General features: G+C 41.2%; 1 protein-coding gene across 1 annotated transcript in view; it reads left to right on the forward strand.

Moving 5' to 3' along the window:
* Positions 1 to 15,132, forward strand: part of CREB3L2 (cAMP responsive element binding protein 3 like 2) — a 2,450,910-nt gene that overhangs the window by 1,305,751 nt on the left and 1,130,027 nt on the right. The window contains exon 7 of the mRNA XM_044087227.1: positions 13,398 to 13,466. Within this exon, the coding sequence (XP_043943162.1) occupies positions 13,398 to 13,466 (69 nt within the window). The remainder of the gene's footprint in view (positions 1 to 13,397; positions 13,467 to 15,132) is intronic.

Raw genomic sequence — 15,132 nt, forward strand, 5'->3', positions numbered from 1 at the left:
GCTCCTGATTCGTGGACCCCACTCCCAGGAGACCCTCAAAATTCATAACGGCACCAGCAGATAAACAGTTTTTGACAAAAGGAGTTTCTGTGGATGCTATGGTGGTTGCTGCTGCCACTAAGAAGGAACTAGCTGATCCTTCAGTGCCTGTCCATCCACCTAACAAGGAATCTAGGTCCATGGACAGGTACGAAGCGGATGTTCTCGTCAGCGACATTTGCAATGCGTTCGCTGAACTACCTATGCCATTTTACTCGTCTTCAAAGGGACTTGATCAAAGAAGCGAGTGACATGTTGAAGGATCCTACGGCTGCGGGTTTTCAAGACAAGATGAACACTCAGCTGGCTACCCTGAACTCCATAGCCAACTCCTCCATGCGCCTCCTTTCTTATGCGGCTGATGGAGCGAGCAGGGCCGCAGGGACAGGTGTGGCCTTACGTAGGCATGCCTGGATGCGGCTATGCAATTTTGCTGACCCCTTTAAAACGTCTTTCACTAATTCCCCATTCGATGGATCATCTCTCTTTAGTCCTCAAGTGAAAGAAACCTTGACTAGGTGCGAGACTGATGGCAAGACTCTTTCTGCCGTCGGAGTCCGTTTTTCTACTCCTTCTAGGCCTTACCCCAAAGGTCAGAAAAGTGGGAAAATGTGGTTCCGCAAACAATCTCAAGGGTCTTCGCCTGACGCACAGAGTCGGTTCCCCGCCAGAGGCAGAGGCGGGAATAACAATGGTAGACGTCGCCCTAGAGGCAGGGGGGGTCCGCAGAACCAGGGTAATCGAGAAACCTTCTCTGATAAACCCTTTCAGCATCCCTGAGGTGTTGCCCGACTGCCCACCTTCGGAGGCAGTCGGGGGAAGATTGTCACTGTACCCAGAAGCCTGGCTATCCCTGACTCAAGACAAATGGGTACAGTCCATCATTTCCGAAGGCTATTCCATCCCCTTTGTTCGCATTCCAAACCAATCAAAAAAATCCCTTCCAGATGTTCCACCCGCTCAAAGGGATCTAGCGGCTTTGGAAATTTCAAAGCTGCTTGCAAAAAGAGCAATTCAGCCAGTTCCAGCAGACCAGCAAGGATCCGGAATCTACTCAAGGTTCTTTTTAGTTCCAAAGAAAACAGGGGACTGGAGACCAATTTTGGATCTCAGTATCTTGAACAGGTCAGTCAAGAAAACAAGATTTCGGATGGTCACGCTGCAGTCCATCCTTCCCCTATTGGGAAAAGGAAACTGGATGTGCTCTATAGACCTTCAGGATGCATACTATCACATAAAAATGAACAGACGCTCCAGAAGATTCCTCCGCTTCAGGCTGGGAACCAGTCATTTTCAATTCAGTGCCCTGCCCTTTGGTCTCACCACTGCCCCCTGGGTGTTTACCAAATGCATGGCAGTGGTAGCTTCTCACCTGAGACGACAAGGATTCCAGGTGTTTCCATATTTGGACGACTGGCTCCTCACAGCTCCCACCAAGCATCTTCTTCTAGTGGCCTTTCGCATTTGTCAAAAATTAGGCATTTCAATAAATTGCGAAAAGTCTGTTTTGTCGCCTTGTCGTACTATTACCTTCATAGGCGCAAATCTAGACACAGTCAACATGTCTGCGAGACTAACAGATCAGAGAATAACAGACATACACAAATTGGTCTCACTCCTCTTCAGCAACAACAGAATCAAAGCCAGGTTAGTTCTGAAAGTGTTGGGAATTATGGTGGCTGCCATACCTCTGCTTCCATTAGCCAGATTCCACATGAGAATCCTTCAATGGATGCTCTTTGCACAATGGTCATACCAGCAACTTCCAATGTCCCACACCATTATGATTACGCAGGCATGCAAAAATCATCTTCTGTGGTGGATGTCATCCCCACAGCTCTTACTGGGAAGACCCTTTGTTCCTTCCCCTCCGGTTGCTACTCTGACAACGGACGCCTCCCTGATCGGGTGGGGGGGGCATTATCAGGGCAGAACTGTCCAGGGCACATGGCAACCAGACGAATGCCACTTGCACATAAATGTTCTACAGATGAGAGCAGTGCTTTTAGCGTTGCAAGCCCTTCAAGACTCTCTTCCCTTGGGAATGATAGCAATCCAGACGGACAATATGTCTGTAGTGTGGTATATCAACAAACAAGGCGGAACCAGGTCCTACCCCCTGTGTCGAGAAGCACTCAGACTGTGGCAATGGGCGATTTCTTCTCAGCGTTTTCTGATAGCAACGCACATCCCCGGGAAGTCCAATCAAATCGCGGACAAGTTGAGCAGAGCTATCCTCATGCCTCACGAGTGGTCTCTGAAAGACTCTGTTGTGAGAGAAATTTTTCTCAAATGGGGCCAGCCTTGCTGCGACCTTTTTGCTACTCCCCAAAACAGCAAGTGCAGAGATTTTTTCACCATATTCCCATTACCAGGCCAACCCAGCAGAGACCCTCTAGTCCAAGTTTGGCCCCGGGGACTTCTGTATGCATTTCCTCCCTTCCCACTAATCTCTCAAGTGATACAGAAAGCTATCGCTCAGAAGGCCTCATTGATCCTCATTGCTCCGTACTGGCCTCGACAGGTTTGGTTCCCCTTTCTACATCATTTTCTGTTGGAGCGACCTTGGCATCTGGACCTAGTTCCAGATCTTTTGATCCATCAATCGGGTCAGTTTCATTGCTCCCTTCCCTCTCTGAACCTCACTGCTTGGTTCCTCCAGTTCCAACCTTAGCCAGGCTTCCTCAATTATCTCACTCTGTTCGAGATAATTTGATAGCTTCCCATAAATCTTCCACTCGAAAGATTTATTTGAGTAAGTGGAAACGCTTCACATATTGGGCTCAAGGAAGGGACATAGATCCTTTCACTGCTTCCATCCAAATGGTCCTTGATTTTCTAGCTGAACTCTTCCATGCAGGTTCATCTCCTTCTACTCTTAAAGTTCAATTGGCAGCTATTTCTAACTTTCATGTGGGTATTTCAGAATCTGCCATAATGTCCCACAAGCTTTGCAAAGCCTTTTTGAAAGGAGTTTTTCTACTCAGACCTCCTATAAGAAATCCTCCTCCTCCTTGGGACCTAAATTTAGTTCTTACTTCTTTGATTCTTCCCCCTTTCGAACCTGCAGCCTCCTGTTCTTTAAAATTGCTATCATGGAAGACTCTCTTTCTGGTAGCTATTACTTCAGCTAGAAGAGTTTCAGAACTTCATGCACTCAGCTGTCGACCTCCTTATCTGTTGTCCCATAAGGACAGGGTATCCTTACGAACCAACCCGTCCTTTTTGCCTAAGGTAGCCTCGACGTCTAACCTAAATCAAAGTATTGACCTCCCTGTGTTTTTTCCAGAATATTCCAATAGGTCTGAACAAAAATTACACTGGCTAGATGTTCATCGTCAGTTAAGGTACTATTTGGATAGAACAAAACAATTCAGAAAATCTGACCAACTGTTTGTCTCCTATGCAGAAGGCAGAAAGGGACTTTCAGTTTCAAAGGTATCATTATCTAGATGGCTAACATCTCTGATTTCCCTTGTTTATGAAATTAGACACCAAAAGCTGCCTAATAAACCTAAGGCCCATTCCACCAGAGCTTTGGCTACTTCTGTAGCCTTCCAAGACAGACTGCCTATTGACACCATTTGTGCAGCGGCTACTTGGGCTAGTCCTCACACTTTCATTTCTCATTATAAGTTGGATTTAGCTTCTAGGCATAGAGCTAACTTTGGTTCCACTGTTCTCAGGAGTCTGTTCCGTTAGGCCACCCGGGACAAGGTGCTAGGGACGCGGTCCCATCCAGCAAGAATGAAGGCGAGATAGACAACTTAACATATAGAAGTTATGTTCTTACCATAACGTTCCATGTTAGTTGTCTTCTTCTCGCGTCCCACCCTCCTTCCCCCTGGCCTGGACAGACCTAGAGGAGTTGTGATTGTGACTTCTCTTTCTACCACCTCTTTTCTTAGGCATATGCTGCTGTGCATATTTCCTGGATCAGGATGTAGGTCACCCTTCTTCTCCCTGGTTTTTAGAGGTGGACTTTGTTTATAGTTATTCTGTTACTATTATAAGCTGGGGTTAGCTTACAAACGAGATCTGAGGTAACTCACGCCTAGCATTGTGGGATATAAGGGGAGCCTCGAGCCGGTGGAACCAACTCTCGAGCTATTAGAGTGGCCGAGTCGGAGCCGAGGTCGGCTCCGATCCCATCCAGCAAGAAGAAGGCGAGAAGAAGACAACTAACATGGAACGTTATGGTAAGAACATAACTTCTATTTATCCATCTCTATTCATCTTTTTCTGTTACAAGTTTTTATATCACCACCTCTTGTTGATAGATTCATTACATGTAAAACAGCAAACATAAACTTGTGTGCATTACTCTCTTTCTTAATATGCTTATTTAATGCATATGTTTCCTTCTGTCATCTTATATCTGATACATGTTGACAGGTTTATTCTTTCAATTTTCTACTGGTCTTCCCTATGTAAAAAACAGGACAAGCTTCACGCAATGCATTGTGTATGATGTGTACTGTCGCAGTCAGCAGAAGTCAATAACATAAATTAATTTTTCAACTGGGGATGTATGAAACTACTATTTCCATATTTATATATATATATATATATATATATATATATATATATATATATATATTTACAGAATTCTCATTTATAACATGGGTGGGTACCCTTTCTTTGACTTGATCTCTACTCTTTTCTGCTCCTTATAATGTAATAATTGTTTTAATGACACATTTTTCCTATAGCTAAATAATGATCCACTGTCAAAATTCTTACCCATGCCTGGAATACCAGATAGACTACACCAGTGTTTTTTAGTGTTCTTTGTATCCCAGAAGTCATCCTGTTATAGGTTAATGTACATCTCATTCCTGAATTTGGTGTCATAGCTGCATTAAACTGAAAAAATGCTCCATCTCTCTCTTCCCTTCTACTTATGGCAGCATCCTTTCCATATTTAATCTCATTTTGATAGCCCCTATTTAAAAAAATCCCACTCTATGTCCTCTAACTGCATATGAAATAGTCCATCCTTGGTATTTAATCTAGTAACATGTAACATTACCTTTCACCGCATTTTTAAACATAAAACCAGGAAGCATACTGCTCCAAAATAAATACATATTCTTTTCAATGGTTTCTTAAAAATTGTAATATCTAATAGTTCACCAAAAGATTTAAACAATTTTTTTTACCAAGATATTCTTTTGATGAGTCAAAGGACATCACCTTAAAATTCAAAATGTCAACTGCCTGTGTAAGTTATTCTAACAAAGCTCCCAGTTCTTCTGTTGTCCCATCTCATAACATAAAAATATCATCCACAAATTGTTTATACAATAATATCTTTGCTCTGTACAAATTGTCAACATTTAACAAATACTTATCTACCCATGTATGTATCACTAAATTTGCATGTGTTCACTTTAGGAGTTCCCATTGCTATTCCCCATATCTTTGTAAAAAATATTCTCCTTGCCAAGTAAAAACATTGTTAGCAAGTTTTGTCTCTAATAAACTACAGATATTAATAAAAGTGTTACTGTTATTTGTTCTCAACATCAAACATGTCCTCACTTTTTCAGTACCATATGAATTTGGTATTGATGTAAAAAGTGAATCAACAGCTAAAGTTACCAGGATGTATTCTTTGTTGTTTGTATTTGCCATGTACCAGCTGAACAGCTGAGTTAAAAAAAAATTACCGTTATCTTTTATGTAACTAGACATCAAATGTAACAATTTTTTTCATATTCGCTTCAAAATATATAGATGGTTGTCCTGGCAACCAGCCTCTGGATGATACAGTCAGTCTCATAGGAGGTTTCTCTGTATCATTATGTATTCTTGGCTGGCCATAATAGATTGGAATAATGGAATATGATGCATAAAAATAATCTAAGACATGAGGTGGGAAGGTACTGGTAGTAAAAAGGTTATATACTTCTCTATTTTTTTGTTTGAATTATTACATCAACTTCTGTTCTTGTTAAATTCTTATAAATTATTCTGTCTTCCAATAAATTTCTAATAGCTTCTGTCTAAAGTTATAACCCATACCATTCCCCCACCTTTATCAGCACCCTTAATTACAATATATTTTTTTTAATTAAGGAACTTAAGGCATTATGCTCATCATAAGTTAAATTAAAATCTACCCGTTTACTATTGCCGTAATATAATTAATAAATATCCTATATTTATAAGATTAAAAATTGACATAAAAGTACTAGGTTTATGTAATACATCATCAGAACCTGAATTTGGAAAAATCTGTGCCAAATTTAGCTGGCTTGTAAAGAAGCGTAATTCAGTTAAAGAGGCAGTTAGATTACCAGAGTCCATGGGTATAAAAGTCATGCCCTTTTTTTAAAACATTAATTTCATAGTCATTTAAACAGCACCTGGAAATGTTTATAACCACCCCTAAGTCCATTGCTTTCTCAACTTGTGAGTCATTGGGCCTCTTATACTCTTTCTCTGCTTTGCTCCCTCTTGTTGCTTTGCCTTGAATTCTTACACATTTTGGCAGAATTAGCATTGGTTCTTTCTGGGGAAATGGAAGAAAATTCAAAGTGTCCATGCTGTAATTTTGCTAGCATCCACTAACATTGAGGTGTTCACAGTAGACTCTGATGTTTCTTGCTGTGCTATTGGATGTTGACACACTTCCTGAATAATGCAATCTTTTCTGGGCCAATAAAAAACCTGTCCATGTTTGAAATCCCGAATGTCACATCTGAGTTTGTGCTGCTTTGCCACTGTTCAAAAGTTAAATGATTGTCCAACAGTTCATTACATTTAGATTGGACTTGATCAAATACTCCGTTATCAACATTTTTTTTTGTCTGTCAGTGATCTCCTTCAGTAGCTGAATTTCTGTTGAAGTGAAGGAGTTATTCCTTAGTCTTATGTAATCTAAGCCCACTCTGATATTCAGTGCGTACTCCATACTCAACAATAAAGGATATTTAATTCTGTATGTAGGCATTCTTAGTATGTGCAACCTCCTTGGAACTATTGTAAGCTTCAGATAAGCTTGAAAGTTCATTCTTTCCCATTGCAATTTCTTGTAAGTGAACACTTTCTGTTGTAACCTATTAATGTTCATATGTAATTCACTTCATCCATCCAAACTTGCCATCTCTCTCATTAGAGGTGTTCCTCATTATCCAAGTTCTTAGTGAGAAATGGATACTGATTTGTAACTAACAAGTTCTTAAAGTGATACAAATGTCTGTTCTCCATGGAACTGAAAAGTAACTGTGACTGCAATGCTTTCATTAGCCCAGCCACGTTGTGTGGTATTCACCGCCCCTTTAGTAGTTCCCTAGACCCTTGTACTAGCAGCTGGTACCCTTGGCCCCTATCTAGTAGTGCTGTTGGTGTAATCCCCGGTGTGGACTTTCTGTTACCCATCCACTCATCAAGGTTCCTCTTGAAGAGTGATAGTGAGGGGCTCTGTCTTATGTAGATCGGGACCCTGTTCCATAGTAAGGGAAGTCTCTGCGAAGGGAATTTATCCCTCCCGCATGTTCTATTCATTGTTGTGTTGAGATTTATATCCCTAGAGCGTGTAACTCGAGTAGATTTGGTTTTGCTAAGATGGAGCATGTTCAACAATTCTGGGTTGGACATGGCTCTGTACATTAAACAGAGATCGCCTCTGAGAAAGCGCTATGCAACAGAGAACAGTCCTAGCTTTTTCAATCGTGCTGCATAGGGCAACTCTTTGAGGCCAGTAATCCTCTCGGTTAGGTTCCTCTGTGGTCTCTCCAGCTGCTGGAGATGTCTAGCCAGGTACATTCCAATTGGTGCATTGTACTCAATAATGGGTCTGATGATGGAAGAGTAGAGGGGCACCATTACATCCTTAGATCTTGATGCAAACCCTTTTTTGATCAGATGGGTCACATAGAAGGATTTTCTAACCACTTTGGCAACGTGGTTATCGAAGGAAAGCTGACTGTCTACTTGGATCCCTAGATCCCTTATTTCTTCTTCAGATTTCAGGGGATTACCTCCTATGTTGTAGCTTGCAGGTACTCTGTTTTTTCCAAAGGGGATTACTACGCATTTATTTGCATTTAGCTTGAGACCATGGCTTTGACACCATGCATCAGTTTCATTTAGGCTCTTCTGGAGGATCTCCATGTCGGCTGGAGACTCTGTTATACATCATTATTATCATACAGGCAGAGTCCATAGTAGAAAAATGAAGTTAATTGTATAGTGCTTTTAATAAAGGATTTACTTAAAAATAAGTATCCACAGAGGATATAAATAATGTATTTTAGAGAGAGATTAAAAATATATAGTTAGTAGGAAGATATAACAGTGGGTGAGAAGTAATGGATAAGCAAAGCCAAGTTTGAAGAGATAGATGACTAGTCAGGTTTGGTACAGGGGCATAGCCAGTGTTTTTGAGGAAAAGTTTAAATCTGTTTTTGAAGAGTGATAAAGAGGTAAGTGAGGAGAGGTCACTGGGGAGAAGATTCCAGGATTTTCCAACAGCATTAGAGAAGAGAGAATTCCCAGCCCTATTAGGTTTAGAGGTGTGTACAAGAAGTTTGAGTGATGATCGTAAGGACTTCAGATTTTTATAGGGGGTGATGAGGGTAGATAAAATAGGAGTATTGGAAGGTTTATAAAGAGTGTTATGGGCAATGGTTAGTTGGTGGAATTTAATCAGGATTTAAAGTTCTAGCCATCCTAGCTGCTGTATATAATTACAATGGTGGGCTCTGTATGGGTTGCCTGTAGCAAATCTGGCTATGTTATTGCAGGACATTTCCAATTTGCTGAGGTTATTCTTGGATAGATTAGTAAAAATGGGTGAGGCATAGAGGAGTGTAGAAATTAGATGAGTGTGAGCTATAGTAGTTTTGGCTTTAGGAGAAAGGAAGGGTTTAATCCTATAGAGAGTGCCAAGTTTTTTGTTGAATGTCTTTATAACATTGTTGATATGGATGTCGAAGTTCATATTGTTGTCGATGGTGATACCAAGTAGTTTGGTGGTTGGGTCTGGTAATATTATAGTACCATTGGTGGATGTCACAGAGAAATCAAAAGGAGAGGAATTGAGTAGGACTGAAGAGTAGGAGTTTTCTTTTTTTGATTCAAAAGAAGACAATGCTGTGTGAACCATTGTTCAGCTGTCTTAAATACCTTCTGGGTAAGAGAATGAAGGTCATAGGTTGATGTAGCTGAGCATATCAGTGTGGAGTCATCAGCATATTGTATGCATGTGGCTTGGGGGATGGCTAGATGAAGGTCATTAACAAATATGGAGAAGTGGAGAGGTCGTAGTATGGACCCCTGAGGGACACTTAGGGTAATGGGTAGGTGGGTGGATAGAGTGTTATGCCATAATACTGCCTGTTGTCATTTGTCAGGGTAAGACTGGAACCATTTTATGGAAAGTGGGTGTAATCACAGGGATTTTAGTATGTTTATGAGAATCTGGTGATTTACCATGTCAAATGCTTCAGACAGGTCGATAAGTAGAGCAGAAGAAAGATTATTAAGGTTACCGTTACTGTTAATGCAATCAGTAAAGGAAAAGAGGGCAGTGGTAGTGCTGTGTAAAAGTCTGAAACCATGTTGACAGTTGGAAAGTAAGTTATTTTTAATTAAGTGGTTGAGTAATTGCCTGTGGATGCATTTCTCCATGATCTTAGCCAAAGGTGAAAGTAGGGAGTGAGCCCGCAGGGAGAATGGAGCTGGTAGAGAGCAGTTGTAGAAGAAGCAATCAGCACGGCTGATATGTGAAGGTAAGTTGGAAAAGTCAGATGTGGTAAAGGCCAGTGAGAAGTGAGCCTAGAAAAGGTAGTAGTAGTAAAGGGTAAGGTGAGGGAAATAGATATCAATGCAGGTACTACAGGAGAAATAAGGTAAGTAGCTATGTAAAAGAGAGGCTAAGAAGGAAATTGGCTGGGTAAAGGGTGCCACCTAGTGGACAGGACAGAGACAAGATAGCTATGAGAAACAGGAGTCAGCACATAGCAAGGTAAGATTGGACGTATTATACTAAACATTCACAGAGACTTACATATAGGTAGCAAATAAACAGTACAGTAATCCTTGTATTTCATATAATACTAATCATTCACAGAGGCAAATATCTAAAAATAGCAGTTGCACATTTCCTAACGCCTGATAGCAGCAAATGTAAAAACACAGTTAAGCAATATTTATATGCCCCTTGGTAGTAAAACACATTTCAGCAATAGTTATATGCCCCTAGGTAGTAGTAGAAATGAAAGGATAGTAGTGTATGATAGTCCTACCTATTTAACAGCTGCATTAGACTAACCATCATAAAACAAACACTATAAAGGACTGTGCTGAGACAGGACACTGTGCGAGGGCCAGTAGGACTACACTTTACAAGATGGGATACTTTACAGTAGTGCAGCACACAGAGAAAGGGTAATACAGTTCCTAGCACAGCTAGTGCAATTAAAGGACTGCTACCCAAGGGTGCTCATATAAGTATTTCCGCTTCTGTATGGCATATCAGTGAGTATCAGCCTTACACACTGCTCGTATCTGTAAATCAGCTTCTGTGCGGCATATAGCTGATTAGCAGCATAAAGACACTACTGTAGGGAGGTATTTTGAGAACAGCTAGGCATATAGTGAAGCCCAAGCCCCTAAAAGTCTCCACGTGGATGGCGTACTTTCAGAATCCGTGTAGCGGTGATTGAAAATAAAAATGCTACCGATAGTGGTACAGTGGAGATGATGTAGGCTGCAAGGTATGCACTTGGGATGCGCCGTTCAAAAAGCCAATTACAGGCTTCAGTCAAAGCCACCATTTGTGTTCATATTTAGAGTTTTCTCCATTTGATTTGCAAGCATATTTGTTAATATCGGCTTGCTAATATTCTACAGGCAGAGACACTAGTATTCCTTCAGGGGGCTACACATAAGAGTAATCCAAACCCCTAGACGGACTCCACAAGGATGGTGTACTTTGGAATGCCGATTACAGGCTTAAAATGACTATAAAACACATTTGCAGCACGAGGAAGAAATGTGTGTTGAGGAAATTAGACTTCAGAGTAAGCGCTTAGGAGGCGCCGCTCAAAAAGCCGTTTATCAGCTTCAGATATACAAGGTATTTAGGCATGCTCGGAGAAGGATCCGCCTGAGTGGGAGGATTAATAATTCTAGCCGTTGGCTTGTTACTATGCAAGAGGCAGTCTTAAACAGCTATGACTGCCCACTATGCAATCAAGTACAGCTAGACAAGTAAGCTAGCTCTAAATAGCCATATTGAAACGCCACGAGGGTGATGCAGTACAAAGAGCCATGTCCAGGCTTGGGAACAGTCAGTACCATAAAGGTACGTTAAAATCTATACAGCAAGGGTGCTACCATGCAAAAACCACTGATATCGGCCTAAAAACCACAGGAAAAATGCTATACGCTAGCATCAACCCACTATGCAAGCGAGTACAGCTGGACAATTAAACAAGCTCTAATTAACCTTATTGAAACATCATGAGGGTGGTGTAGTGGAATGAGCCGTGTCCAGGCTTGGGAACAAGCAGTACTATAAAGCTACGCTAAAATGTATATAGCAGGGTTGCTAGCATACAAAAACCGCCACTATCGGCTTAAACACGACAGGAAAGATACTATACACTAAAATTAACATTTAGAGCATAAGCAGTCTAGGAAAGGCTTTACAAAAGGCGGAAAAACAAGTTGCTATAACAGTTGTAAATTAAGCAAACCACAGCTTAAATCTTAACAGTTGTTTGCTTGAGTAGAAAGTTACATGCACACCAAAATAATACTTTACACTATATATAAGCCTTTAGAACACGAGCAGTCTACAAATGACTTTATAACAGGCAAGAAACAAGTCGCCTCAACAGTTGTATATTACAATCACAGCACAGATTAATACGTCGACAGTGGTCTGCACGAGTTGAAATATACAGACCCACCAAAAATATGTAAAAAAAACCTTTGTTATGATGAGCAGCATACAAAATGCGATAACTAAATATCTCAGGGGTTAGACGCTAGGAGAGGGAGCAGACAGCAGCCAGGCCTAATCCCAAAAATCGCTACCCACTAAGCCTAGGGTATTTGAGAGTTTGGAAGAATAAAGGTAGTGAGGGGAAGGGGATTAAGGGGGAAGAGCAGGTGCAGGTAGGAGGGGCAAGGGACGGGCAACGTCAGAGAAGACAATTGGACATCATGCAGTACATGGTAATGGTATAGCAAGTAAGAGAAGTAAGAATGGTATGGGTTGAGACCAATGGGAAAACAGAGGACAATGAGAGTGACAGGCAGTAGAGAGGTGAGATGGAATAAGGACTAGAGCAGGAGACAGAGACTGGAGCAGTTGTAGAAGAAACAATCAGCAGGAAGGATATGTGAAGGTACGTTAGAAAAGTCAGCTGTGGTAAAGTCTAGTACGAAGTGAGCCTAGAAAAGGTAGTAGTAGACAGTAGTAGTAGTAAAGGGTAAGGTGAGGGAACTAGATAGCAATGCAGGTACTACAGGATAAATAAGGTAAGTAGCTATGTAAAAGAGGATAAGGAGATGTGGCTGGTAAAAGGTGCCACCTAGTGGTCAGGCCTAATAATGCAGGCTGATTTGAGAGGGAGTCAATTGGAGTACAACAAGGGAAAGGTGGGTGCTAGACAAAAAGAGGGTTACTATAGAGGATGGGGGAGAGAGAGTGATTAATGAGTAGAAGAGAGGGGGTGGTGGCTGCGGGCTGCCCTAGTTCAGGACGTACTTTACCACCTGTAGCAGTGGTACACTAGTAGAATGACATTCAGGCAGGAATTATTCAACACACATACTTTTATTGTATCCTTGATAGAGGGATTGTAGGGCAGATAGGTTGTGAGGTGAACCGTTGATAATTGGAGAGGGTCCTTTAGATTCTTACAGACTAGTACTGGAAGCACAAGTAGAGCAGGGTAACGCAGGGGTTAGACGCTAGGAGAGGGAGCAGACAGCAGCCAGGGCTAATCCCGAATCCTAAAAATAACCCATATAGCTAACCCATATAGCTAAGGCTACAGCATCAGTGATCATTCAAACAGCTACGGTTGTACTTTTTAAATGTGCAAATAAAGATGCTGGAATAGACATTGCTGATCAAACAAGTATGGGATATTCACGCACATTTGAGTGAGACTTGAAATGGAATAAAAAATGCAAAAACATTTAATGTTGCAGCATTTTTATGTCATGTTTATGTAGAAGTTGACAGTTTTAAACAAATCCTTGTATACTTCGACTGTTATTGTTGAACATGACAAAGTAAGCCGTAATATGTTTGATTTTTCTCTAGTAATTTACATTTCTAAATATTCTGAGGAAATTGTGTTTTAATTTTAATCTTATTTTAACTGCAGAGTGGAAACCTGCTCAAATGAAAACACTGAACTGCGCAAAAAAGTGGAAGCTCTTGAAAATGCTAACAGGTACTTTAGGCATTTTAGTTAATTAATTAATTCATTCTTAATTTTTTTGAGACAAAACTGATTGAAATGCGACTCTACTTTTGTTGGTGAATGTACAAATATACTGCCAATGTAAAGGAAGTACTTTCAAAAGGTAATTTAAAAATGCACCATTTGAAGTGAAAGTGTAGTTAAACACATTTCCAGATTTCATAATCTTCGAAAACTCATCTTGATAAAGCTGATTGCATTGAATTCAACACACTTGACCCACATTTTAAACATATGGATGGGTATCATGAAGTTTACGTTATTTTTGTGTTACTGTTGGGAGAGCAAGACTCTGGCAGATGCACGAAGCTAGTCAGACATCTGTTAGGCATTGACTAGTGCCAGCATCCCAAGCAAAGGACTACACAAGTAAAGAAAGGCCATAGTAGTGCCAAGGTAAATAGTATTGAGCTGCTGTATGACAGGAGCAGCATTAAAGAGGTGTATGTCACCTTTGTTAGAGATACAACAGACACAGCACAAAAGGATAGACAAGAACCAGTGCCTGCTTGCACTGCATAGCTGCTTTTTGTACCCATTTGACAAACGAAAAGTAGCATAGCAATGGCTCCCAGATGCATTTATGTGGGTGCGCACAGCAAAGTGGCATACCAGTTCTCCTGTAACTTGGGGGGAATGGGGTAGACAGGAAAGTAGGAAACATAAGGACATAAAGCAGAGGGAAGCACAGAAAGAAAAACAGAAAGTATGCAAAGGTGGGAAGGAAGGGTAATTTTATTTTTTTGTGAGGAAAGAGCTTATTTTGTGTGTGTTTGGGTGAGAGGGAGATTGTTTTATTTTTTTGCAGGGAAAATGCCCATTAAGTAAATAATGCAAAAGAAGGGCCTGTAGGGAAGATAGTGAGGGAGGGCTGTGTATAGGATAGAAGGTGAAAGACTGATAGCAGCAAACACATAATTCAAGAATTAGACCAACAGGGTCAGTATACTCACATAAGATTGGGAATACAATGGATGGAGATATATGTACAGAGGGTAGACATATAGTAACAAGAAGAGTTGGGTAACAAACAGAAAATGGTCAGTGATACATAAGGGAGGGAAAACATCATGATGGGGGTTGAGGTAGGTTTCTGACATCATTGAATGCCAGGCCTATTTAGAGTACAACAGACCCAGACATCACTCTCATGGGTGGCTGATATTAGGGGCTGGTTGCTCCCCTGGTGGTCTGATGGTTGAAACCTGCCAGGCAAGTGGCAATATCAGTCATGCCAACAGGCCCTTCAAGTTGCTGAGGTAGGTATCAGATGCTTGCACAACTTGGCATGTACAGCCTCTACTGGAAGATGATAAATGTCTTTTGGTCCAGTTTCAGGAGCAGAACATTCATGCTGCATATCTTCAGAGCCAGACAAAGAGGACACTAATCATTTCTTCAGGTCACCAGCAGAGGGGAGCCATCATCCTTGTACTGATAGGCAAAATAATGGGCACTGGAAGCTCAGCAGCAGAGGCAGCAACAAGTGCAAAATGAGATGACCACAGCCTCACCTCCTATTCCCATGCCAGTTTGGATTGCACAGTGTGCTACCTGTTTGTGAATCCCAGCCTGGTTGTTCAGATTTCTTGTAGTTAGTAGACATCCAGGACAGGAACCATTAAGGAGCCTAGCC

The sequence above is a fragment of the Protopterus annectens genome, chromosome 11.part0 (assembly GCF_019279795.1).
Source record: "Protopterus annectens isolate FY-2018-M chromosome 11.part0, PAN1.0, whole genome shotgun sequence".
Classification (NCBI taxonomy): Eukaryota; Metazoa; Chordata; order Ceratodontiformes; family Protopteridae; genus Protopterus; species Protopterus annectens.